At 43.1% G+C, this 23,393-nt stretch overlaps 3 protein-coding genes across 5 annotated transcripts in view; 1 reads left to right on the top strand and 2 right to left on the bottom strand.

Annotated features, from left to right (window-relative positions):
• Window positions 1–32: 32 nt before the first annotated feature.
• Window positions 33–8,282, bottom strand: LOC136438347 (DNA repair-scaffolding protein-like). Its single transcript, XM_066433113.1, has 17 exons — window positions 8,120–8,282; window positions 7,391–7,509; window positions 6,956–7,089; window positions 6,220–6,677; window positions 5,937–6,011; window positions 5,469–5,671; window positions 5,153–5,253; window positions 4,473–4,671; window positions 3,965–4,089; window positions 3,354–3,583; window positions 2,857–3,020; window positions 2,441–2,602; window positions 1,926–2,019; window positions 1,343–1,534; window positions 1,067–1,126; window positions 412–604; window positions 33–229 (listed from the first exon to the last, which is right to left on the bottom strand). Exons 1-17 carry the CDS (start codon window positions 8,135–8,137, stop codon window positions 33–35), a joined length of 2,724 nt encoding a protein of 907 aa, XP_066289210.1. The 5' UTR covers window positions 8,138–8,282.
• A 208-nt stretch (window positions 8,283–8,490) lies between these two features.
• Window positions 8,491–23,393, top strand: part of LOC136438960 (enhancer of mRNA-decapping protein 4-like) — an 89,031-nt gene continuing 74,128 nt past the window's right edge. The window contains exons 1-9 of one of the 2 annotated variants that reach the window (XM_066434024.1): window positions 8,491–8,807; window positions 12,417–12,600; window positions 13,079–13,290; window positions 13,762–13,942; window positions 14,386–14,560; window positions 14,795–14,902; window positions 15,587–15,667; window positions 16,955–17,067; window positions 17,389–17,484. In XM_066434024.1, coding sequence (XP_066290121.1) covers window positions 8,705–8,807; window positions 12,417–12,600; window positions 13,079–13,290; window positions 13,762–13,942; window positions 14,386–14,560; window positions 14,795–14,902; window positions 15,587–15,667; window positions 16,955–17,067; window positions 17,389–17,484 — 1,253 coding nt within the window. In that variant the 5' untranslated portion in view covers window positions 8,491–8,704. Of the gene's footprint in view, window positions 8,808–12,416; window positions 12,601–13,078; window positions 13,291–13,761; window positions 13,943–14,385; window positions 14,561–14,794; window positions 14,903–15,586; window positions 15,674–16,954; window positions 17,068–17,388; window positions 17,485–23,393 lie in introns of both variants that reach the window. The other variant, XM_066434023.1, reaches the window with a different exon arrangement.
• LOC136438961 (leucine-rich repeat and immunoglobulin-like domain-containing nogo receptor-interacting protein 2) overlaps window positions 18,538–23,393 on the bottom strand; it is a 33,985-nt gene continuing 29,129 nt past the window's right edge. For both annotated transcript variants that reach the window (XM_066434025.1, XM_066434026.1), the window contains exons 4-5: window positions 22,004–22,152; window positions 18,538–21,702 (exon numbers count right to left, since the gene is read on the bottom strand). In XM_066434025.1, coding sequence (XP_066290122.1) covers window positions 19,963–21,702; window positions 22,004–22,152 — 1,889 coding nt within the window. In that variant the 3' untranslated portion in view covers window positions 18,538–19,962. The remainder of the gene's footprint in view (window positions 21,703–22,003; window positions 22,153–23,393) is intronic.

Raw genomic sequence — 23,393 nt, 5'->3', positions numbered from 1 at the left:
GCACAAGTCAGAGACACCAGACCACATAAATATCACAGTATATCACCTTGAACATGTACCAGACTGTGGAGGTTGGTAGTGGAGGTGATGACTTGCAGACCTGGAGTGGCAGCTGTAGACAGACTGTTCCACACATGTGGAGGGGTGACCTGCTGCCACCACTCTGTACCAACACCCTCTGGACAGGCTTGGTGTACAACACTACAGACATCTGCAGTTAACACTCGACCTGTTGACAGTGATTATAAAAGTGAAAGTGATCTCGAACCAGTTTAGTTCAAATGTACTCAATAAACGGTTGCAGCTGCAAGTATATTCTTCCATTGGTCGTGACAAAGAGACTTTTAATATTCCAATGTACATGACTACGACAAAATAAAGAGTTGAAATTTGATTCAAAACTATACAAACCTCTCTCCCAAAGTATATCCTTTAAAAACAAGTTGACACCAGGCTGCTTAATCAGGTTCAAGGCTAGTTCTGGGATGACACACGACTGCCGTACATTTATTTTGGAATATTGTTGTGAGGAGTCCGTTTTTGAGCCATCCCAAACAAAGAGAACATGTCCTGTCTCAATTGTGGCATTGGTGTCATCAGATGGCTGTGAAATACATCATGAATATCATTATTCTATGAGCCTAAGTACATGTACATGTAAACAGTGACATCTGATCATAGTAAAGTATCTACTATAATCCTACAAGGACTGTCTTTCCCTATCTGGTGACAAGGTGGATCTGTGATTAGGGTTGTTGACTTAGAATCTAAGGGTTCTGGGTCCGAGTACCAAGCAGGTTCTTGCAAAAGGCACTATGTCCTCACACGACTGTCCTGTCAGATGAGACGTAAAGATGGAGGTCCCGTGTTTGAGAAGAGCCAAACCTTGAGCACATTAAAGATCCCACTGCACTTATCAAAAAGAGTAGGGGTCCCTCCCAGTGTGAGAGGATCAAATGTAACAGTTTGGTCTTATGCAACTCGTACTCACTGTGCAATACTGGACTTAACTGCATTAAGCCTAAAGGCAGTTTACCGATTGCGCAAAACAAACAAACAAGCAAACCTGTGATCTCCAAAATCTCAGTTTGACATAGAGGCTGATCCTTGCAGAGTCTGCAGCAGTCTGGAGAAGAAGGAGACATGAACAGGGTTAGCAGCAATTGGTTCCTACAACTACATGTATGAGTGTGGGGTCTAGAAGCAAAAGTTCTGTCAAAAAGACAATATCAACAAGAAATCAAAGATTTTTTGTGCTTCGGTGGTTGTAGGAATCGATCATGCCTTATTACACCATATACCATACTCGTCTCAGGGCAGGTCATTAACCCTATATTCTTACCTCCTCACTGGCTGCAAGTGTTACGACCTGTGTAGATTTGTATACAGCAGAGACAGAAGAACTGTCTTTAGATTTCTCCCTTAAACTCCCGGAGAGGTTGTCTCTAAAGGGCTCCACTCTGCTCTCCCCTGGCCTGGCTGACACCAGGTAACAGAAACTTGGGGGTAGGCAAGTTGGGATGCCCACAGATGCCTGCAGAGAGGTTAACAAACACACAGGAATGTGAACTAAGATGCAATACAAAACTTTTATTTGATTTTCTTAGCAATTCTATACAGTACACAAACAGATGTTGGTAATATAATGTTACTACATATTTGAATGAAAGTTTAACTGTGATGGTAAACATTTAGTTACCAACATCACTTTCATAATTTTGTTTTGTTCATTTTTCTATTCCTGATGCAGAAAGAAAGAAAGAGAGTCATTTACTAGTATTCTCAAATATTTGATATACAGTCAAACCTGAACAAGTGATCACCTCTATATAAGGACCACCTGGCCTATGTGACCAATTTTTGGTCGCCTGAGTGGTCTTCTTGGGCGGATTTGACCATATTGATTGTAGACCTGTACAACACACCTCTGACTGTTCACTGTCCTGTTGAGAGGCCCACGATTCCCTGGCTGTGCTGTCTGACCACACTGAGTCAATCAGACTGAACAATGTAGGCATTCTGTGGAGGGATACAATTCAAACTGGCTGTAAAACTGGCTACAAGGCCATATAAGGGCAATGTCATATTTGTAGGTTGTCGTCAAATTTTCATGTCGTAGCATTTTCAAGCAGGCTGTGACATACGTGCAGAACCAATTGCCTACAAGGATCTAATACTGCTTTTTTGGTAACGAGACAGCTGAATTTTGCCTGCCACATGCACAACTATCCCCAAAATGCCCCCCCTTTGCGATCACACAATGAATGTGGCTGTGGCTGTGCCCTAAGTCTACAAGTTTTATCTAAACTGCTAGTAATGGGAACAGGCAAGCACTATAGTACTAGCAACTCGTCTCATCTAATTTTCTTGCCAAATATTAAAGACAGTGCCAGAAGAAATAGAAAGACCACAACATTTTCAACAATAAAAGGAAACTTACCGACTCCTGTTGGCACGTTGAGTAACTCGGAGCCCAGAGAACACCCATTCCTTCCCCTCCCCTCCATGTAAACATGCTGCCCACCCCTCCTCCTGCAGTAGAACAGTCGGCACCTGCAGCTCACAGAATACCCCATGTCCATCTTCTAACAGCAGGTGCCACCTAAAGAGGGAAAATAGGACTTGTTGTTTCTTATTCTACAGTCTCCTCATTTATGAGTCCAATTGTGGATTGGACTAAAGAAGATCGTGTTGCTTCCTACGGCCAACCTGTTGTAATGGGTTAATTTTACCTCCATGGAAATGAGGATAACTGAAAAAAGCAACGACTGATTTTCCTGATTTTGTGTGTATATAGATCTAAGTTAAATGCAAATGTTACATTCCCTCTACTGTCAGTCCTACATCTACATGTACCTGAGCTCAGGTGTGGGCTCTGCCACTGATGTCTGTGACTTGGCTGTCCTGAGTAGCAGTGCCTGTTGTCCGAGGGTAGCTTGATGCCTCTGGCACCATACTCTCTGTACAGTGGCCACCACATGTAAGCCTGCTGATGCCCTACCTGCCAATCCTTCAATTGCCTTTGGAAAGAAACAACTGAATTTCATTTTAAAAGATACAGAAAAATTGTACCTGAAAAAAATCTAATGATTGATGGTTATCTATAATGAACTCCATGTACTGTACAGTCTAACAGTTGCCGGTATGATTAATTCGTTTTTTTTGGGTACGTTCCACTGTGAAAATATCCCTGGTTTAGTAGATGGGTCTGTATGACTTTTGAGAGCACCGTTAATCGTAGCTTGACTGCTCTAAATTCTAATTCCGCATTAAGCACTGTTGGTAACGAGACTCAGCAGCTACATGTATAATTTGTTTGGATACCAGGTTATAATTCTGCAGGTTGTGAGTACCTCAAGGAAGGATCTGACTGCTGGATGCCTCTCCTGACCAGTTCTTACAGAGTATAGCCTGTTGTTTCCTGCAGTGCTGTCCTCATTAGTTGCTGTACCGGCCTCTTCCTCTGTAGAGGTGCCTGGGAAGAGATTGGAAGGCCTGAGAGACTTCCTGGTTGAAGTCAGCATGGAGTGTTTAGACTGGACTTTCTGTGGTGACAGGTTGGTGACCAGACTGGGGGCTGGGCCTGTCAGAAAATAGTGAAGGATCATCAACTGGATCATCAACGGAGCCTCCAACAAAATTGCCCATACATGTGTATTTGCACAGGGATTGAAATGCTTCTTTCTGTATGCATGCAAATTCACAAATTAGCTTTGCCTGCATTAACCTGTCTATGCAGGTGGTATTTTGAGCCCTGTTGCATAAAAAAATTGAACCTAGGCAGTGATTCCATTCTAGTGATAAATTTTGCACAATGACAAGTCACTTGTTGAAATGTAGAGAACACTAAAACTCAGAATGTAATACTATGCTTTCTAAGCCCACATGCATTTATTTGGCCACACTTGCAAGAAATATGGCCAGAGTCTGCTACGATTAAAGACACAAAGGTACAAATATCCACCTCTAATCTCACTCTGTTCAACTTCCAGGTTCTCCTGACTGTCTGTGGTGCTTTCTGCGACAGTCTGACAGTAGTATGTACACAGCAGAAATGGGTGGTCATGCCCAGGGATACTCAGCTTCTGCCTGAAAATGGATAATGAGGACATCTTATTTTGCCCTTGTCATACAGTTGATGAGCTTCAGCTGTATTTGTTGATCGCTAGAAAGTCGCCGAATTTAAAAATTGCCAGATACACTGGATGGAACTTGGCGACCTGTCAACATCGGCTGATCACTAAAAATCGTTTGAAAATCGCCACAAAACTGGGCTTAGCACTGGCAAAAATGTCATTTGGAGCTTGCAGACTCGTCGGCCAATCAAATTTCCTGCTGCGTAACAGTGGCCTAAACTTTTTCTTTATTCCACCTTTATTGTTGAACATCACATCTTCCTATTACACGGTTGCATATCATTTCTTCATAAGATCTTTACAACATTTACCCTTGAACATTGGACCTTCCCTTACCAGGGTGGATATATAGCCACTGTGTTTCCCGGCTGCAGTCCGAGTTGTTGAGCTGTCTGTTTGTTGAACAGGACACTCACGTACGGAGACTCTGGGTCGTCCAGAAGGATGTGACCAGACAGGGTTCTACACTTGGTGATGTGCACACTGCACTCCACACACGAGCTCAGCACCTTCACCAGCAGGCAGGTCTTTTGGTCTATCAGAGGGAAAAAATGATTAGTTGATGTGAAAGTGCTCTTGAACCTTGCTTCTCTCTTTGGCAGTCCAGTCTCAAGAGACTATCTGTGCCCCTCTGGGGTATAGGGGGCTCTTGAACCAGTTAAACCTAAAGGAACTAAATGAACAATTGAGCTTAATTATCTTCCACTGGTCATGACAGAAAATACAAACACTACGCACAGTATTTACAGGTTGATTGTATTGGGAAAATTCCCCTAGCTCTTTTTGATAAGTACAATGAGCAGTGGACCACAGCTTAACATCCTGTCCTAGAGACTAACCACCAGACAACGCATTCTACAACCTACCATATACATGTGTAATAGTGCAATATCCTTCCTATTGTTTCAATTGATTCTTCTTTTCAGAAATACAGAAGGTGCATCCACTTGCATATGGATGCCAAATGAAATATACCGGTATTGTATCATTGAATAATGTCACATATGGCATCTTACCTGAGGGGTCAAATGTAGAGTTGGCTACCTTGTGGTTCCAGAAGGTGATGGAGGCACGTTCTCGGGACTGTAGTCTCTGCAACTGCTCTGCTAACCCTCCCCTGGAAATTGATGTAATACATGTATCCATATAGAGGTAATATGAAAATCAAAATTTCAATTCAGTCCCATTGCATCATCAACCTTTCCTTTAAAGAAAAGAGGAGAAACAAGATAACCTTAATGATTGACATCTATGTAAATCATTAGCTAGGTGGTAGATACAAATTTCTCAGAATTTGGGAACTATTTCATATCGAGGTTTGCTTCTTCCTACCTGACAAACTTCTTGCCCTTCCTGGTTGAGTCTAAAGGACCTCTGGGCTCCTCCTCATTGTCTCCATCTTTGGGTGAACTTACTTGCCATTGGACCTTCTTCAGCCAATCAGAACCTGTCTTTGGTGTGCCTTTAGTAGCAGGAATGGGATTGGCTGGAGATAGGTCAGGGGTTGAAATGGACACAGAGGAACCTGTTGCTACCTAAAACGAAAAAGTTAGCTGTCAGAGTACTAGTGGTATAAGGCCTAGGAAAATTTATGTTGTGTTTCCAAATATGGTCCTATATGCAGGAAGTCTGTTTTGAATTTCATCACTCAGATCAAAAATTTTATGTCCCTTACCAGCAGTCAGCCCCCAAAAAAGCTGGGGTCAGTAAGATTTTGCTGAGGTTGATAAGGTGATCGGAGAAAAACTTTTTCCTGTGCCTCATTAAGATGCAATCTAAAAATGTTTTCCCCATGCTTACCTCTAAGGGTGATGCCGCCTTGCCTCCATCTGCCTCATCAGAACTTGCAGACTCATAGTCAGAGATCTCTGCATCCTGTGTTACATAGATGCAATGAATGTAAATTGTGTAACAAAACAACAAGTATACTATTTCCTGAAAATGGAACTCTTAGAGATAGTGCTGTGTAGATGTATTTATTAGTTATTCTGAGAAAAAGAGCAAATTGAAGGCAGTTGATTAGAAGAAAACTAAACATCTGATATATGTGCTGATTATTCAGCTTTTCTATAGAATAGCTCACCTCTGCTGTTACATGTATTTCCGTTTTCTGTAATAACAGCTTCTGTATCACAGAACTCTGAACCTTTGCACAAGATTGTGGAGTTCTGATATGTGAAAACCTCTTGGCTCTTGAATGTCCCAGCACTCTAGGAATGGTATGTCTTCCAATACTTTTTGGGTTGCTCGGACTCGCAATAATACTTGGTGATGTACTTCCTGATTGGTCAATTATAGGAGGTGTGGGTTGTGATTGGCTGTGATGTGATATGGTGCTGGACTCCGATTGGCTGATCTGTGGCTGTGCTGGTAGGACTGCATCTGATTGGTCGGAACTGCTGATAATGTTGTCTCCTTCCTGTGATGTTGATTGGACAGGAGACAGCGGGATGATGTCTGATAAGCTGTCAGCTTGCTCTGCCTCATCCTCACTTTCGCTCCACTCAATGGGAATATCCTCCAAGGTATTTGGAGTCCTTTCTGAAACAGCAGAAAATCCAATGTAAAGAGCATACAACTTAGTAGACCAGGCCTCTAACCACCTGTCAGTCAAGCAGAGATTCAAATATAAAAATGTTTTCTTACTTTAAAGCAGATTCTCTGATTGGCTGACAGCTGGTAGAAGTCACACCCACAAAAGTGGAAACCTCAGTCCCGTTTAGCCGCCCCAAGCCCAAGGTATATTGTAAAGGCCACAGGCGAGGCTCTGCACACTACCGTAGGAGATCACAACAAAGAAGATGGAAAATGTTGCTCACCTTGACTACAGGCTCCTGGATGCTCCTGAGATCCTATTCTCGGCCGTTTCCTGCTATGGGCTCTGTCGTGTGGTTCGGGATCAACACTGAAACCCGCAAATCCCTCTCCAGCTTTGGACCACTCATTGTGAAGCCTGTAGTGACAATAGATAAGGGAGTCACCAATGATTTGCACTAACATGTGACTAATGTCATATGTATATATCGCAGGACAATTAAGGTGGACAATTAAGCATTTTGCAATCAAGTACGACCTGTATCATGCATCCTAAAGAATCCGTCCAGACGGTATAGGAGTCACTATGACAATGATAAAGACTTAATCACCAACAATTTACATAAATACCATGATGTAGAATATATAGAGGGACATTAATTACAAATTGTAACAGATATATGATCACCTCTTTGAAAGCTTTCATGCAAATATCGTACCTCTTAGTACTTGTAGAAGCAGCTGATCTGAAACCTTGTCTGTGCTGGTCGTGGGTCACTGTCTCCTCGTGGAAAGAATCAAATGATGGGAATTCCTTCAGCTTGTTCGATGATGGATTCTGAATAAGATCATGAAGAGAAGCATCATCGGGATCATACATTAAAATGTTGTTAGGTCCGTGGTTATCATGTTCTTCATGTCAAAGCATTGCCCAATCTCATACACTCTGATACACAATCTTGTATACACGTGATCTTATACGTGGTACTTTCTTGCATCCTAAGTTTGTGTAACAATGTCCAGACATGTTTGCCTATGTCTCAGGGGTCTTTACCTTTGACCTGCGCTTGCAGCTAGATACTAGTATGCAATGCTTAGATATGATACTATTGATAAGTCTTTCAGTGTAATATAACCAGCTGCTGCCATGCTGCAAGCTTGCAAAACTGGTATGTTATGCTGCAGGGCTGTGTTATACCAGCTACAAATGTATATAGATAGTCATACAGATGTGTATGATATTGATATTGATAACTCGAATCTATTTAATACTGATATTTATTACTCAAGTTATAATTAGCATTTTGCTATTGATCATCATGCAAGAGAGTAACAACTATTCTATCAAGAACTTCCTGGTGGCCTTGGGTCTAATCTTGCCATACAAAAAACACTTCAGGTGTAGCAAAGCCAGTGAGTTTCACAGCAAGGATCAAAGGACAACAAACCTTTCTCTTCTTATACATTTTTTTCTTGTCTATTTTATCCCCACGGCGCCTGGCTTGTTGCTTTTTCCGATCGCTGGCGACTTGTGGAGGAAATAATCGAGTTTGATTACGTCAAAGAAACTTTTCAATTTTCAAGAGTGCCGCCATTTTGTCGTGTCAAAGTTCACGAAGAAAACCGCTGCGAAGCACTTTCGATAGATGCATTTGATATCGCAAGATTATCACTGTATTTCAGCCTGATACATGAAAAACCATACTTGTTATAAAAATCAGAAACTATTGCTTTAAAAATGAGAAACTCTGAGCCATCTCTAAATCTAGAAACGTCTATGACAGTTATTGATGTTTTGCTGCGGTGACTGCGCGCTGACCCTGCGCGGGAATCTTGGCGAGTCCGAGACAGAGAGAGTGAAAGGAAAGTCCCTGTCGATTTCCAACACAATAACCAAAGTTTCGCTGCATCATCTTGCAGCGATTCGTCAGACAAACAGCGTTTGGCGTTGTTACTAAACACTCTAGTTCCGTTTACGATCTCCCTTTAGCCTGCCGGGCAAAGGGACAGGATAAACTCGAGTGTAAGGTGTCATGGACGGTGGTGAAAGTAGCAGCACTCCCTCGAGTCTTTCCACAGCGGAGGCGACGCAGCTTTTGAAAGATATCCTGAACGTGGGGAGGACCAGGGACTCCGGTAAGAGTTTGTGCCCTGTAGTCTCAGTGTACATTGGGAACGGCATGGGCTATCGTATTTAAGAGTCGGTAATGTCGCAGCACAAAATTTGGTGTGTGTGTGGGGGGGGGGGGGTAACTTCCATGCATGTTTATTAGAACTTAATAGAAGCACCCACGCTTTCTACTACTAAGTTCTAGATAGGAAATGATGGAAATCGTTGACATTTTTTATTATTGTTTATAATCTAGTGTCTTTATAGCAGATATGTACTACCCTGGCAAGCAAATTAAACAGAACTGACTTTATTGTACTGAGTCTGACAAAGAAACAAATTGAATGTTTGATATCAGCATTATGACAAATTGATAACGTTCACATCAATGGGATAAAACAGTTGTATGTTAAATGTAGAACTTACCCAAAACATCCAAGATTGCATTAAACCCTTGAAGTACAGTGGCATAAGTGGCAAGATACATTGGTGCCGCAGCATGGATTCATATGATACATGTACACACTTGTTGTTGAAGTCCTTTTGGGTTCCTCTGGGTGTTAGTTTGCTGATACTCTCTCTTGGTTTTAGCCAATCAGAGAACCAGTCCACCTAAATCTTTCTTAAGGTAAAGCCGATTCTCTGATTGGCTGACAGCTGGTAGAAGCCACACCCACAAAAGTGGAAACCTCAGCCCAGCTTATCAGAGCCTCCCCAGATTATAGTGTATAGTGCATAGGCAAGGCTCTGCGTACTTGTAGGAGAATGGTTTTTCACAACAAAGCAGATGGAAAATGTTGCTCACCTTGACTACAGGCTCCTGGCTGTTCCTGAGATCCTACTCTCGGCTGTTTCCTGCTGTGGGCTGTCGTCGTTTTATCCCATGGTATCTTGAGCGTATGTCGTGTTGGAAGTGTTTCTAGTCTGTGTGTCTTCTCAACATATTGTGGGAAAATTATGGGTAACGTTATCTGTGTGTTGATTGCTACGGTGAGGTAATCTTTCATCAAGGGTGATGATGTCTGTGTTTCTTCCTCCAGAAGTGTTATGTGCTCTCAGCTTCCTGCAGCATGTGTTGTCTCTCTTTGTCATACAACTCTATGTGTTGAATCCAGAAAAGTGGTGGAAGTAGCCTATATTATAATATTATTAATATATACATGTAGGACTTTTTACAACTGATTCGTTACTCTCACCTCTTAAATAAACGTACCGGTACGTTTATTATTTTCCGCCTCAAAATCCGCCCGGTACTTTCTTATTTTAGACGGTACGTTTATTATTTTTTTTTGAAAAATGGAGGCTTTGCTAACCTGGAATCCCTCTAAAATCTAAAGTTAAGGTTTTTCTGCCCGTATTTCCCCGGTATTTTTGCTTGTAATATGCTATTTTTCGGCCTAGCGGCATTGATTTTCCCGCCGTTTTGAAGGCCTTGTAAAAATTATCCTGGCGGCACTCGTAACATATCGGTTGTTGTTATCACTATGACGCTACAAAGTAAACGGGAAAATAAGACATTATTTGACATTTCAAAATACATTTTTCATATAAATAATTTTGACAGTCTCTGTTTGCATCTTAAACCCAAGGAGTAAACCAAAGCACGCTGATCAAAAAACGTGTAGAGTGCACGGGGAATAATTCCTGCCCACTATCGGCAGTGCGGCGGAAGAATAGATTGTTTGCAGAAGACATGTTACATGTAAAAACAGCAATCATAACTTATCTTCCCTTGTGATATGTGTTTTGAGGCCACAAAATCTCTGAAACGGCAGAAATATATCCGATATGATTCGGTAAACAATAGCTCAAAATCGAGAGTATGGCGAGAGTAAAACTAGCAGCATATTGCATAGCGCGGATACCGATCTTTAAAATAATACCGTTAACGCAGGGAAATATTATATTTTGGGGCAACGATAGACACGGAAGGCCATTTTTATTTTCAGAGGGTTCCATATTTTAAAATGACCGTAAGATTTTCCCAATTTAGCTGATAGGTGCGGTCTTCTAGTGTCAACATGAAATTGGTAACTTCTTAGTATGTGCGGTCTGAGACGTTTAGCTACTTTTACACTCGATCTCTGTTCAGTGTTGTGAGTCCTACCGCGGGAACTCGAAATCCGAGCGTCTCACAAAAACTTTGTTTTCGACGCTATGAAGCAAAGGTTTATAGACGTAAGCCTTTTTTGTAGAGGGAGTGTGTTCATATATGTTTTTTTAGAAAATATGATCAGGTACATTAGTAGCTATCTGATGATTTTTGTTACAGTATGTCAGTGTCACTGATTGTCAGCAATTGTATGGACACAGTTTACCTTGACTGTCAATTTTGACATTTTCCGGGGGGTTCTTATATTTCAGGGGGTACTTACATGTACATTAGATTTTGAAGATTTGTCTGGGGGATACTTCTATTTTAGGGGGTACTTCTATTTGAGAGGTGAGAGTACATGTGACATTATATCCACTAGTATCTACTCCTTGATGTGATATAGACTAGTTGTCTTTGACTGAGGCTGTGGTAAAATTTGATTGTATTGTTATACTGTAACAGCCAGTAGTGTTAGAGTTGAACTAGGTTTCACATCCGCTCTCTAAAGTAAAGGTGAGACATCACAGAGGGTTGGCTCAAGAGGTTGGGAGTTCCAATCCCGGCTGTTGTTGCTCACCTGACATGCACGCTACTGGAAAGGATTGCAGGACGTTAATCTGTGGTCCACTTATCATTATACTAGTAACTGTAATAATTGACCAATAGAAGGTTAGCTCTTCAATGAGCTAAACTGGTTCAATATCACTTTCATTTTGCATGGAAGTCTGCTTTTGATAATGCCGATTATCTTGTTATATCCTTACAACAACAGACGCAAACTTCGAAGCAGTCCCTGGTTTTATTTTTACATTGTTGAGGTGGAGAAGTTGTTCATTCTGATGGAAAAGTTATTGTAAGTTGTATATCAGGTTGGTGGAGGTGAAACAATGTCAGTCCTGTGAAAATAGGATAGGTGTAGATGAAAAGACACCTTGTGTAGACTTTTGACTTGTGGTAGACCATGTGGAGTACCCGGACGGGAGACCTGGCGCATCCCTGTCTTGTATCAGCCAACAGAAGGGTATGCCACCCACCCCGTAAGGGGCGGTATAACCCAGACGGTGCGTGTCAACTGATGATGATGGTGATGTGGAGTACAGATGAAATTTGAAAATTGTTTTGCTACCTTCGTGAAAACGGAGGTATTGTTTTTGTTGTGATGTTTGTTGTGGTGTCTGTTCGTAGTTATTTGAATGTTGTAGAGTGGCAGGATGTGATGCGGGAAATGATGTAATGGGAGATTGGCAGGATGGGAAGGTTGACTTGGCCTGGGTGAGCCTGCCTTGGTACAGAGTTGCAAGGCATGTGGTGACACTGACCGGAAGTTAGGCCAAAGGTCCCAGAATCTTTTCCTGTCTTCAATTTCCTGCTATATGTATGTCTGTTGACTTGCCTTATGGGAACCAGTGGGAAAATGCATAGACAGAATCAGCGACAAATTCACAATTACATGTAATGATAATGAATAAAAAAGAAATTGGCAAAAACTTATTTTAGATCTATGGAGGTATAAGATCTTCAATTGCTTTTTTTATTCCAGATTCCTCCTTGTCGGGCAGTGCTCGTAGCATGACCTCCCAGAACGGGGCTGTAGAGATGGGTGACGCTGGCAGCAAGGCAAGTGGAGGAGGAGGAGGAGGTGAGGAGGAAGCTGACAAACCCGGGGAGGAGGAGAGAGATGCTGCTCAGGAGGCAGATCAACTCACTGAAGACAGGCAGCAAATGTAAGTCATCACCATTGATTAACACTCTCTCTCTCTCTCCAATCTCTCTCTCTCTCCAATTTTACGTCTTTTATTCTCCATCATATGGGGGTTGGACGTGCTTGCACATGGATGGGGGAGCCTTGCCAAAAAAAATGCCTTGCCAACATATTCCCAAAGTTGCATAATATTTCATACAGAATCAGATCCATCCACAGCTTCTTGAGCTATCGAGATAAAACAAAATCCTCTAGGGGATGTATTTGTGCCATCCTTGATTGCAAATATTTTCAAACGACGTACCTAACTGAAGGTGGGACATACTTTTCATAGGTGCATGTACTTATTTTCACCTAAGTTTAGTGCATTTCCCAGTTGCACAGGCTTGAGGCCTGCTAGGGATTTGAACCCAAAGCCAACAACCCTAACCACGAGACCAGCTTGTCAACAATGTGCCAATGCCAGTTTGATTGACAATCTGAGTTTCTGCCACCTGCAGACTTCTCCAAGGTGATGACATGCTGGGCTGTGTGCCTATATTTGGGCGTGAGGTGGACATCCTGAGCAGCAGTCCGCCTGATGGAACCAGCAGCACCAGTGGCAGCAGCAGAGTCAAGGTCATCCCGGTAGCCAACTACGACTGGGAACACAAGTACTACATGGGCAGTCTGGTGGCCATCAACAACACTTACATCGCATATGCACTGAAAGGTAACCTGAAATATTTCTTTATTATGTACAAGAACTAGTGTATGTGTCACAGTAGAGATTTGTATTCAGGACATTCACGGATAGTCCTCGGACAGATTGGAATCAGAGTTTCTCCTCACTGTGACAAATTGGAATCGGGATCTGCCCTTAGACAATCCACGATTCTACTAGAATAGATTGTGATTGCATTATGTTTTAGAGCAAACTAGGACCTAATTTTCTTTGATTGTGATTGGTATCTGTCTTAGGGCAATCTGCAATTCTACTTAGTGCAGATTGCAGTCGTAATCTGTCCTCGGACGAACTAGAAGCTACTTTAATTTGATTGTGATTGGGATCTGTCCAAGGACAATCTGTGATTCTACTAGTACAGATTGGGTTAGGGTTAGTACCGTTAGGTTAACCCTAACGCTAACGTTGTTTGTGTATCACTATCAAAGAGTTTTGAGCTTTGACTGTAATTTGTTCCAGGCAAGTCACATGTAGTCCGAGTGATCAACCGACAGACAGCTGAGCGGACGCTCTTGAAGGGGTTTGTGGGGAGTGTGACTGACCTGGGGTTCGCACACCTCGGTTCCTCACTACTCGCCTGTACAGACCAGCTGGGAAACCTCTTCATCTGGCAGATTTACGAAGAGAACCAGAAGATACAGTATCTTTTCTGCTGGCAGAGCATTTTGAGAAGTGTTTCCATTTATGTGCCAGAACATCAAATATGAAATAATAATCAAATGGTTCTTGTCAGATTCTTCTCAGCTGACAAAGATTCATGAAAACGGGTATTATAATAAGTTTGTGTGTTTATTTGCTTCTTTTCTCTTGGTGTGTGTCTGCAATTATATGAATATTGCAGAGTGGCAGCATGTAAGGCAGAAGTGGTATAGTAGGATACTTGGAGGATTGGAAGTATCGCTTGACTCAGGTCCAATTGTGTTGGAGTTGAGGGCCAGGATGACTCATGGCTACACCCAACAGTAATGTCAGTTTGTTTTGGATACCCATTTAGAGCTTGTAATGTAGGTTATGGGGGTAGAAATGAATATTTTTTTATTTAGCATATTCCTTGTTTTTCTCCTTAACCAACACTTTTCCCAGATACAGCAAAAAGTTACAGGTGATGCGACCTGAGACTACCCCACCCAGCAATAACCACCGCCTGGTCTGGTGCCCGTACATCCCTGATGACGGCAGTGCCAGCGACACGGCTTCCTCCGTCGCCTCCAGCGCTGAGGAAAGGGGCAGGATCCTAGCACTCACCCACGATGAGAATGTGAGCACTACAAATACAAGATAAAGGATTAAATGTTTCAAAAATACTTCCACAGGGTTTTATTTTCAGGGTTTTGTGATGACCTCTCCACCATGAATTCATGTCACTGCAAATATAGATTTTACTGTACTGCTGTAATACTGGATTGTTTCCACCGTGAACTTGAAATACCCCCAAAACCTTCTTTTCTCTATTTTCATATTTACTGGAGTTGTTTCTATGTTCGCCCTACAGACAGAAGTGTGGGATGTAGAGCTGGTGATCTCCCAGTTTGGGTCGGAGACTATCCAGGTGCAGGATGTCACCACTGGGTACATCACTGTAGAGGGCAGCAGCAAAGCCGTGAGAACCATGCTCTTCTGTTTTGTTGTTATTGTTCACCCTGTAGTACCTAGTGGCATATACAATGTAGGTCAGCAAGTTTCCTTGCTGTTTCTGTAGCAGATGTATTTTTACAGGAAGGGGTTGTTAGCCCTTTTCCTTTAACATACTTGAGGCACCTCCTGGAACACTGGGCACCCATTTGACGTCCCTTCTGAAAAATATGTGCAGACCTAGCCGAGAGGTCCTGTCCCAGGATTTGAGCCAGAGTGCAGTAAGGCCCAATAACAAAGCAGTCACAACAGGCAAGGTTTTGGTGACTGTCACCTTTCTCGGCACAATATTGACTGGTTCACATTGCACTGCAGCTAGGTGTCGCTGCTGCACTCAGCAGTGTGAAGAATGCAGTCAGTCACATTTTGAACTGCATTCTTCACACTTACGCAGCAACAGCAAGCTGCACTGCAAAATGACCAGTCATTATTGCCCTGAGGAAGGTGACAGACAGTCACCAAAACCTCACGTGTTGTAACTCCTTAGTTGTGAACAAAGAACCTTGATATTCAGGCATTTACCACCTGATGAAATTATGCAGTGGGTATAAGACACTGTTGAAAAAAAGTTTTCTTTAAAATCTTTGAAATCTATATTCAGTTTACCACCAGTCCTTGCAGACTTGTTTGACATGTCCCGTTTTTCTTGTAGCCGATTGCGGACTGCTCCCTGTCTCCCGACGGAGCTGTCCTTGCCACGGCCAGCCAGGACGGTGGTGTGAAGTTCTGGCAGGTGAATGTAAATACCTTTTATTACCACATTGATCTGTGCTGTGTTGCAGTGATTGTCCCGCTGTCAGAGTCTGCACAATTTCTGATGATCCTGACTGAAACAAAAACCTTGATATTCAACTGCTGTAGCTAGGCTTATTACCTCTGTGAAAAAGGACGTACGGTATTGTTTTTGGTTTGTGTGTTTTGTTTCTTTGTCTTTGTGTGTGTTCGCACTGCGTCCGCAATCCAAGAGGCGTGTATTGGTGTAATAGAATACTTGCAGAATAGTGGAAGCCAGTGTTGTGGTAGGCATGACTCATGGCTACACCCACATAGTAATGTCAGGTCATGAGGGGTACCCACGTAGAGCTTGTCACAACAATGTTCATCCAATTGTATCAGGTTCTTGTTCCAGTTTGAAATTTTGGGAGCAATCAGGAGATTTGTTTTTAGATGAAAGGATTGTAAGGTTGAAATTGAAAGGAAAAATGTCTGGCAAAAAAGTTTCCTGATTGCCCCCTCCTGATGATTGTGATTCATTATCTATTATAATCCAAGTCAGATACGAAGTAAAGTTGTACAAATAATTTCAATAACATGTAGTTATGATCATGAAATTGGAGAAGTAGCAATGCCTAGAGCTGTGTGTTTCCAGACAATACAGGCTTTTCATTTGACGTCATCTGTGCCATGTTGGATTACAGCTTATGTTTGTAAAACGCATGAAGATGCTACTACTTAATCCAATTATCCGGCAACATGGTCGCTGGAGATTCAAATTGTGATTGATATGACGTCAATGAAAAGCCTTTATAGTCTTGATTGCTATTATTATGATAATAGATGTGTGTGTTAATGGTAAATGTGTGAGATGATAGTTGTTTTTTCATGGTACCTTAATGAATAACAAAGTTCTTCATTCATAACCAAGGAGTTACCACAGCCAACGTTTCAATTATTATCTGTCACCTTCATCAGTGCATGCAATAATGACTGGTTTGTTATCGCACAGCAGTGTTGTTGCTGCAGTGTGATGAGGGGGATATAGACTCACGTTTTTGGACTGCATTCTTCACGCTGTAGCAGCAACACCTAGCTGCATTGCGAAGTAGAAGCAGTCATTATTGCACCGAGGAAGGTGACAGACAATGACCAAAACATTGGCTTGAATTGAATTGGCTGTTGAAACTCCTTGGTTGTGAATAAAAACACTTACCAACCTGATGACATATTCATGGATGGTATCTGTACCTTTACGTTTGACTTGTTTTAAAGATGTGTGGAATAACCGGCCTGCTTTTGACAGGTATATTTGGAGAGTGATGACCCCCCACGATGTCTGCACAAGTGGCAGCCGCACGGCGGCCGGCCTCTCAGCTGTCTCCTGTTCCTGGACAACCACAAACTGGCCGACCCCAAGTAAGTGTCTGCAGTGCTATAATGAAGGCAATCTCCAAAGTTAAGATGCTAGAAGATAAAGGTAGTCCCATAGCCCTTTTGACCAGCTAAAGGCTATGTTTGAGGAGAATCAAACCTTGGAACATTGAAAATCCTACCGTACTTATTGAAAAGAGTGGTGGTCCTTCCTGGTGTGAGTGGATCAAACTTTATAGCCTGATGTTACGCAGCTTGTACTTGTACAAAGCTGGTGTGCTATGCCTAGAGGCAGCTTACCAATTCTGAAACAAAAAAAACATATTTGTCGAGTCTACTTTCTGAGCTTGTGCCTCTCCTTTCCAGTATGCCATTCTGGCGTTTCCTGATCACAGGAGCAGACTACAACCGTGAGCTGAAGGTGTGGTGTACGGTGTCCTGGACCTGTCTACAGACTCTCAGGTAGGACAGGTGTGTTTGTGTGTGAGTGTAACACTTGGGGCAGGTCTGTATGTGTGTGTGTATGTGTGTGTGTGTGTGTGTGTGTGTGTATAAGACAGTTGTGCTCATGTGCGAGTTTATGAGGTAGGACAGTGAGTTCTTGTGAGTGTATGACTACATGTATCAGGTGGGGCAGGTGTAGTAATGGTAGAGTGTAATTAACCTTTACCACACTGAAGTAGGCCTTTGGCACCCCATTCTCTATTGGTTACAGAGTTGAGCAGCAGGGAGAAGGTTAAGTGGGACTGGTGTGCTGGAGTGTAATAACTTTGTAACTGCAGTTCTTCATCTTGCTGCAAGGTGTCGCTTCTGCATCACGGCTTTGGTCCTTTTTGTGATGCTTCTGTTGTACTGCTTGTAATGTATGTTTCTCCCAATATGGCTAATGTTATCAAGTTGAACATACATTTGACTGTTCCAGAGTACTTGTTGAAGCATATATGGATACCTTGGGTTGTTATGTCTTAGTTCCAATTAATACTGGCCTTTCATTGGTAATTCTTTTCTTTAAATTGTTCCCATGAATTAGAAGTCTGGTTCCCATGAATTAGAAGTCCATGATTGTCCATAAACTGTGGATAATGACTGTTACAGCCCTGAATAGCGAGTGTTTGTGTCATGCACAAGTGAATAATCTACAATATTTCTATAGATTTTTGTTTGTGCCTACAACATGTTGGTGTATTGCCTGTCTTTTTTGTGACGACATTTGTCTGACTCACCAAACAGATAGTATATACTGTAAAGTTACGACGATAAAGGTCAGACATCCATGTGATAAGATATGCCAAATAGCAGTTACTTAAGTGACTGGATATGATTTTGGAAACGGTGCATCCACTACTTTTTGTCAGTGACAATGTATAGTTGTTGGTCATCTGCCAGCTACTGCTGCAGTTATGATACATGGTGCTAGGTGTCTCCCCTTGTCCTCTTGAATGGCATCTGTAGTGTAACTGTGTGTTGGTGTAGCAGAGTCAGAAACTTACAAGCAATGAATTTCAGGAGTCATCCTTAAACAGTCACAACATTTATTTACATAACTGCATCATCACAACCAATAAGCTCCTTACTTATTATGTATTTACATAGAGAAGTGTTGGGAAGGCTTTGACAGTACAGGCATTACAGTGTGCACAAGTTTAGCAGTGCCAGTGTGATATGAGAGGTCTGCCTAAAATATTGTAACCTTTGTGATTCAGTGTATCTACAAGGCTGACTGTGGTAATATCAATGGTAGATTGCCTCAATGTTGTAGATATATCTTGGCAGTTTTATAACTGTTACATTAGTTATGGTACATGGTAGATCAAGTATTGCCGTAATCACGTGGCTATCTCCTATGGCTGACTTCATTTCTGGCATTTTCTATCCTCAAGTATTATTGTTACGTAGTGTTTTTAGGCATGTTATATACAGGAGTTGAACACTACTGGAAATTCTAGATACTGTTCTGCAACACACTTCGCTTAGAAAACATAGATCAAACCCTTCTTTTTAGGCACCATCATCATTCCGACAAGTGACTAATACCAAAAGAATGATAAGGTTCCTTTACTCCCTTTGCAATTGGTTAACACATACAAAATTACTTACAACTTCACCTCATGACCATTAGGAACAGTTTTGACTCCTCACGTTTTTATCTGACTGACTTCGATACATACGTACACATTCATGCGCAACAATGCAGAGAGCTTGGCTCAGTCTCCATAGATACCAAGATGGCTGTTCGATCTCCATGGTTACCAAGATGGCTGTTTAGTTGCCATGGTTACCAAGATGGCTGTTCAATCTCCATGGTTACCAAGGTGGCAGTTCAATGTGATGTTTGTACCATGTCATTGTGAATATGTTTGATATCATTTGGTGCTATCATCGACCATGTTTATCTACTAATATCTTTTTCCACAGCGAGAGTCATTTCCCCATGAACACAATATACAAGCTAACAAGCAACACTGCTTTAAAACAAGCGCCAAACTTTTACAACAAAACCACCATATACATTAGCCGTAAGGAAAGGTTCCATTGTTTTTTCCTGTAGTATGACATTATGTACAACATTTCACCAACTTTCAGCAAATATAAGACTTTTCATTTTGGCACTGGACCTGCTATACTGAGACCCACACAGTAGGAACCACACACCCACCCACTGCACAGGAATTCCCATACAACATGTAGAGATATATTCAAAATCTATCAATAAGACCAGTCTCGCATTGTGCATGCAAGATGTTCCACGGGTCCTCAAGTCATACAAAATGTACCATACAGTGCCAATAAGAATCACAATGGCACATCACTTGTTTGGTAGAAGTTGAGTTGATCATTAAAGTTGATATGATATGCTTGGTCTAATCTGTCTCACCAGAGAAAGCTGTCTGTTGTTGATTTACAATTCTTACTGTACTGTTGTAGTTTCATCAATATTAGCTACACTACTGTTGACCCCACCTGTTCCAAGGCTGGTGGATTGGACTCTAAGTACACTTCCTTCCCCTTTCCCTTACCTTCAGTTCCCCCTTCCTCAAAGTCATACGGGGAGTCTGGCCCTTCCAACTCGTAGTATTTTGGCTCTCTTATGTTGTCCATACTGTAGTCTTCGCTGTTGTCGTTTTCCGTGTTTGGCACTGGTTCGGGAGGAGGGTGGTATGTCTCGTTTAGCTGGTCGCGAGTCGATGCCTGCTCCGTTGGCCTGTAAGGGTTGGAGGTGGGTGTGGAATCTTGGTTCGCTGGTCGGACCGTGCCATTTGTAGCAGGTCCCACGTCAGAGTTCTGGGTGATGAGTGGCTGGTATATGCCCGGAGCAGACTTGTTGTTGTGGTTGTTACGGTGGCTGCCGTCCTTGGTGCTGGACAGCGATCCGGGCGTGGACCCATCCAGGAATGCCACCAGCTGCTTCCCGCTGTGGATGTTTGGAACCGAGCTGGACCCGACGTGCGGCACCTTGGACTGCTCCACACATAACGGGCGGCTGGTGGACTTCTTCAGGTAAGGGTGACTACCCCGTGCAGGTGTGGGAGTGTCTGCCGTGACGTCCGGCAGAGGCTTGGCATCAGAGAACAGGCCTCCGCTCTCAGGTTTAGTGCTGAAGGAGACGGACTTAGCTGGGCCCTCTGAGGGAGTCGGGGTGGCTGCTGCTTGGGGTGAGTGGATGTCTTGGAGGTCAGGAAAGGTGCTGGATTTTCTGTTGCCGGGAGTCCCGGACTCCGTTGCACCAGGACTCAGGGCCTGCTCAGGCCTGTCGTTCTTGCTATAGGGCTTGATGGCGACCACCTCTGGCTGATATTCCGACGGATGCTTCAGAGGAGTGTGATACTGTGAGCCATCTGAGTCCAGGTCGATCTCAGGGATGGCTTCGTACACGCGTTCTGGACACTTTGGCTCGGAGGGCTGCGCAGGCAGGGGGCGCTGCTCAGGCTGCTGTCCGAGTGGCCGCACCTCCTGGACCCGCGTGGTCTGGGTACTGGCGTCCGGCTGGTAGTCGTTGGGACGACTACTCCTGTTGGGCTTGTCCACAGCCGTCTCTACCGGCTTCTTCTTCGTCTTCTTCTTGCACCAGAACAGGTAGATCAGCACGATCAGGGTGACGAGAAGCATTCCCGCGAGGAAGGCGGCGGCGTTGGTGCCGATCAGAATGGCCATGGAGACACGGTTTCCCAGGATCCCGAAGCCCTGCGTGGCGCCCTCTGCGGTTGAGGTGGTCCCCCTCGTTGAACCGGAAGATGTTGATGCAGTGTTGCTCATGGTAGATGAGTGAGGGTTTGTGGACACAGTGACTGTGAGGTTGAAAGCTCGGGTGGCGTTCCCACCGCCATTTCCCGCCCAGCAAACGTATTGGCCAGCATCTTTCCTTGACACGTTGAATATCTCCAGAGTTCCTTCTTTTGAGGGGAAGCGCCTTCCATCCCCAGTGTATTTAATTGGCTTTCCTCCCGGACCCAACCATTCCACATCCGGGAGAGGGAACCCCGCCACGTCACAGTTAAAAAAGGCTGGATCTCCCTCGCTAAGGTAGAGGTCCTTGGAAGAGCTCACTATCCTCGGAGGGATGCAGGACAGATTCTTGATGGGAACTTCGGCGAGTGACAACTCTGTCCGCTTGAAACTTGCCGGGGTGGAGCACTTCATGTACAGCACAGTGGAGAAGAAGAAGTTCTTGAACTGAGCCCACTGTAAGACAACAAAGATATATGTAGGTTGGATGGATTTTACACAATGATGGACAAGCATATGTCAACTTTCAACAATAACCTAGCTTTTAACCCTTGACCGGCATGGTACCTCAGTTGCAATGTGTCATCAGGCATGTACAGGAGTTGTTATCTTGTAGTTACAATAGAATTCATCACGGTTTCTGTTGGATGTTTAGTCAACGTTGCATCAGCATTCCGTCCGTTGTATATGATATCTTTCCCAACACAACATTTGGAAACTATAGACAGGATACATTCTGGTGAAGTGCTGTTCTTACCCGTATTAGCCAATGTAGTCGACAGTCACATGACCAGGGGTTGTTGTAGAGGTCCAGCAGTTCCAGGCTCCTCAGAGGCATGAAGAGGTCCCGGGGTAAGGTCTTCAGCTGGTTGTTCTCAAGGGACAAGTGTTCTAGTGATGACAATCCTGGAACACAAGTTATCAATACTGTCAGCTTGTCTTTATTGTAGTCTGTATCAACATTCAGTCTAAAGTGTGAGACAGACTACTTTATCAGTTGCATGTAGGAAAGAGCCTGAATATTGGGTTGCATTAGATGCTGTGAATAAAACAAAAATCAAAAATTCTGAAAAGTCAATTAAAAAGATCACCAACTCTCATCATGATAATTTTTCTGCCCATAGTCTTTCATAACATTTTGTAAATCCCTAGTCCTTAGGAAGAACACCCTCCAACAGAGGTTCAAAGGGCAACCGAAGTTTCAAAGGGCAACAGAAGTTATAAAAGACTTGGCAGGATAACAAGGACTGATACTATCTCCCCGGCACTGTTGTTGATCTGCCGGACCCCCTGTTCCGCTAAGTGTTGCACAAGTTAAAATGGATGGTAGTGACTCAGGGTCGACTTACAGCCAAATAATTTGTATGAAGGGAAATTGGAAGACTTTTATCTGCCAGTAGATCAAAGCGAAATCGTCCCCCTGCCTCCATCAGTAGTGAAAGTAGGGGTTCCGCACTTAAGCTAAATGTACGACATGCCTCCCAGCCTAAGTGAAAGCAAATTGGGTTCCGAACGATCAATAGGGGGAAGTTGTTACTACCTGCACTGTGGAAAATCAACATGCCGGGCAAATTTGCTGCTCCCTATTTCCACGGAATTAGCATTATTGACCAGACAGGTGACCTGACGAGCAAAGGTCCGTACTTCTAAAGTCTGCTTGCCGTCAGGTCTTGTGGAATTAAAAAGATGATTAATGAAGTTTGAACGAGCGCAGAATCTGAACCCATAAATCAATAACTTTGGGGCTTTTGATGTAGGCAGTCGCTTGTGAAGATAAGGCTGCTGCATTTCAGGAGCTGTATAAAGGTGTCGAGTGTTGAAACATGTTGTTTGTGGGGCCAGGATGGGTTTTAGGGACGGTCAAGAAAATGGAAAATTTGCACTAAGTTCTTGACAAAAGATAAGGATTCGTACTGGAATCTTATGGAGAAAAAAAGGAGGAAAGCCTTTGACCTATTGTTTAAGTGCATGTGCATTGTATGTGCAAACAGACACACGCACACCACATACATACACACACACACACAGTCACACTTTGTCCACAGCCTTCTGGCCCATCCCTAAGGACACTTAACATCCCCACACGCAGAAGCGATAGTTGCGTGGAAGTGCAGCACCGTGTTGTGAGAATGAATAATTTAAGAGGT

Source organism: Branchiostoma lanceolatum, chromosome 7 (assembly GCF_035083965.1).
Source record: "Branchiostoma lanceolatum isolate klBraLanc5 chromosome 7, klBraLanc5.hap2, whole genome shotgun sequence".
Taxonomy (NCBI): Eukaryota; Metazoa; Chordata; class Leptocardii; order Amphioxiformes; family Branchiostomatidae; genus Branchiostoma; species Branchiostoma lanceolatum.
Note: the sequence above shows the minus strand (reverse complement) of the source record. Positions and strands in the feature narration are given on the sequence as shown.

Excerpts from the sequence above, each read along its gene's own strand:
- LOC136438347 (XM_066433113.1), bottom strand. Across the intron at positions 5,672-5,936 it reads AGGCGGCATCACCCTTAGAG|GTAGCAACAGGTTCCTCTGT; the intron begins GTAAGCATGGGG and ends TTTTCGTTTTAG. Across the intron at positions 230-411 it reads GGATATACTTTGGGAGAGAG|GTCGAGTGTTAACTGCAGAT; the intron begins GTTTGTATAGTT and ends CACTGTCAACAG.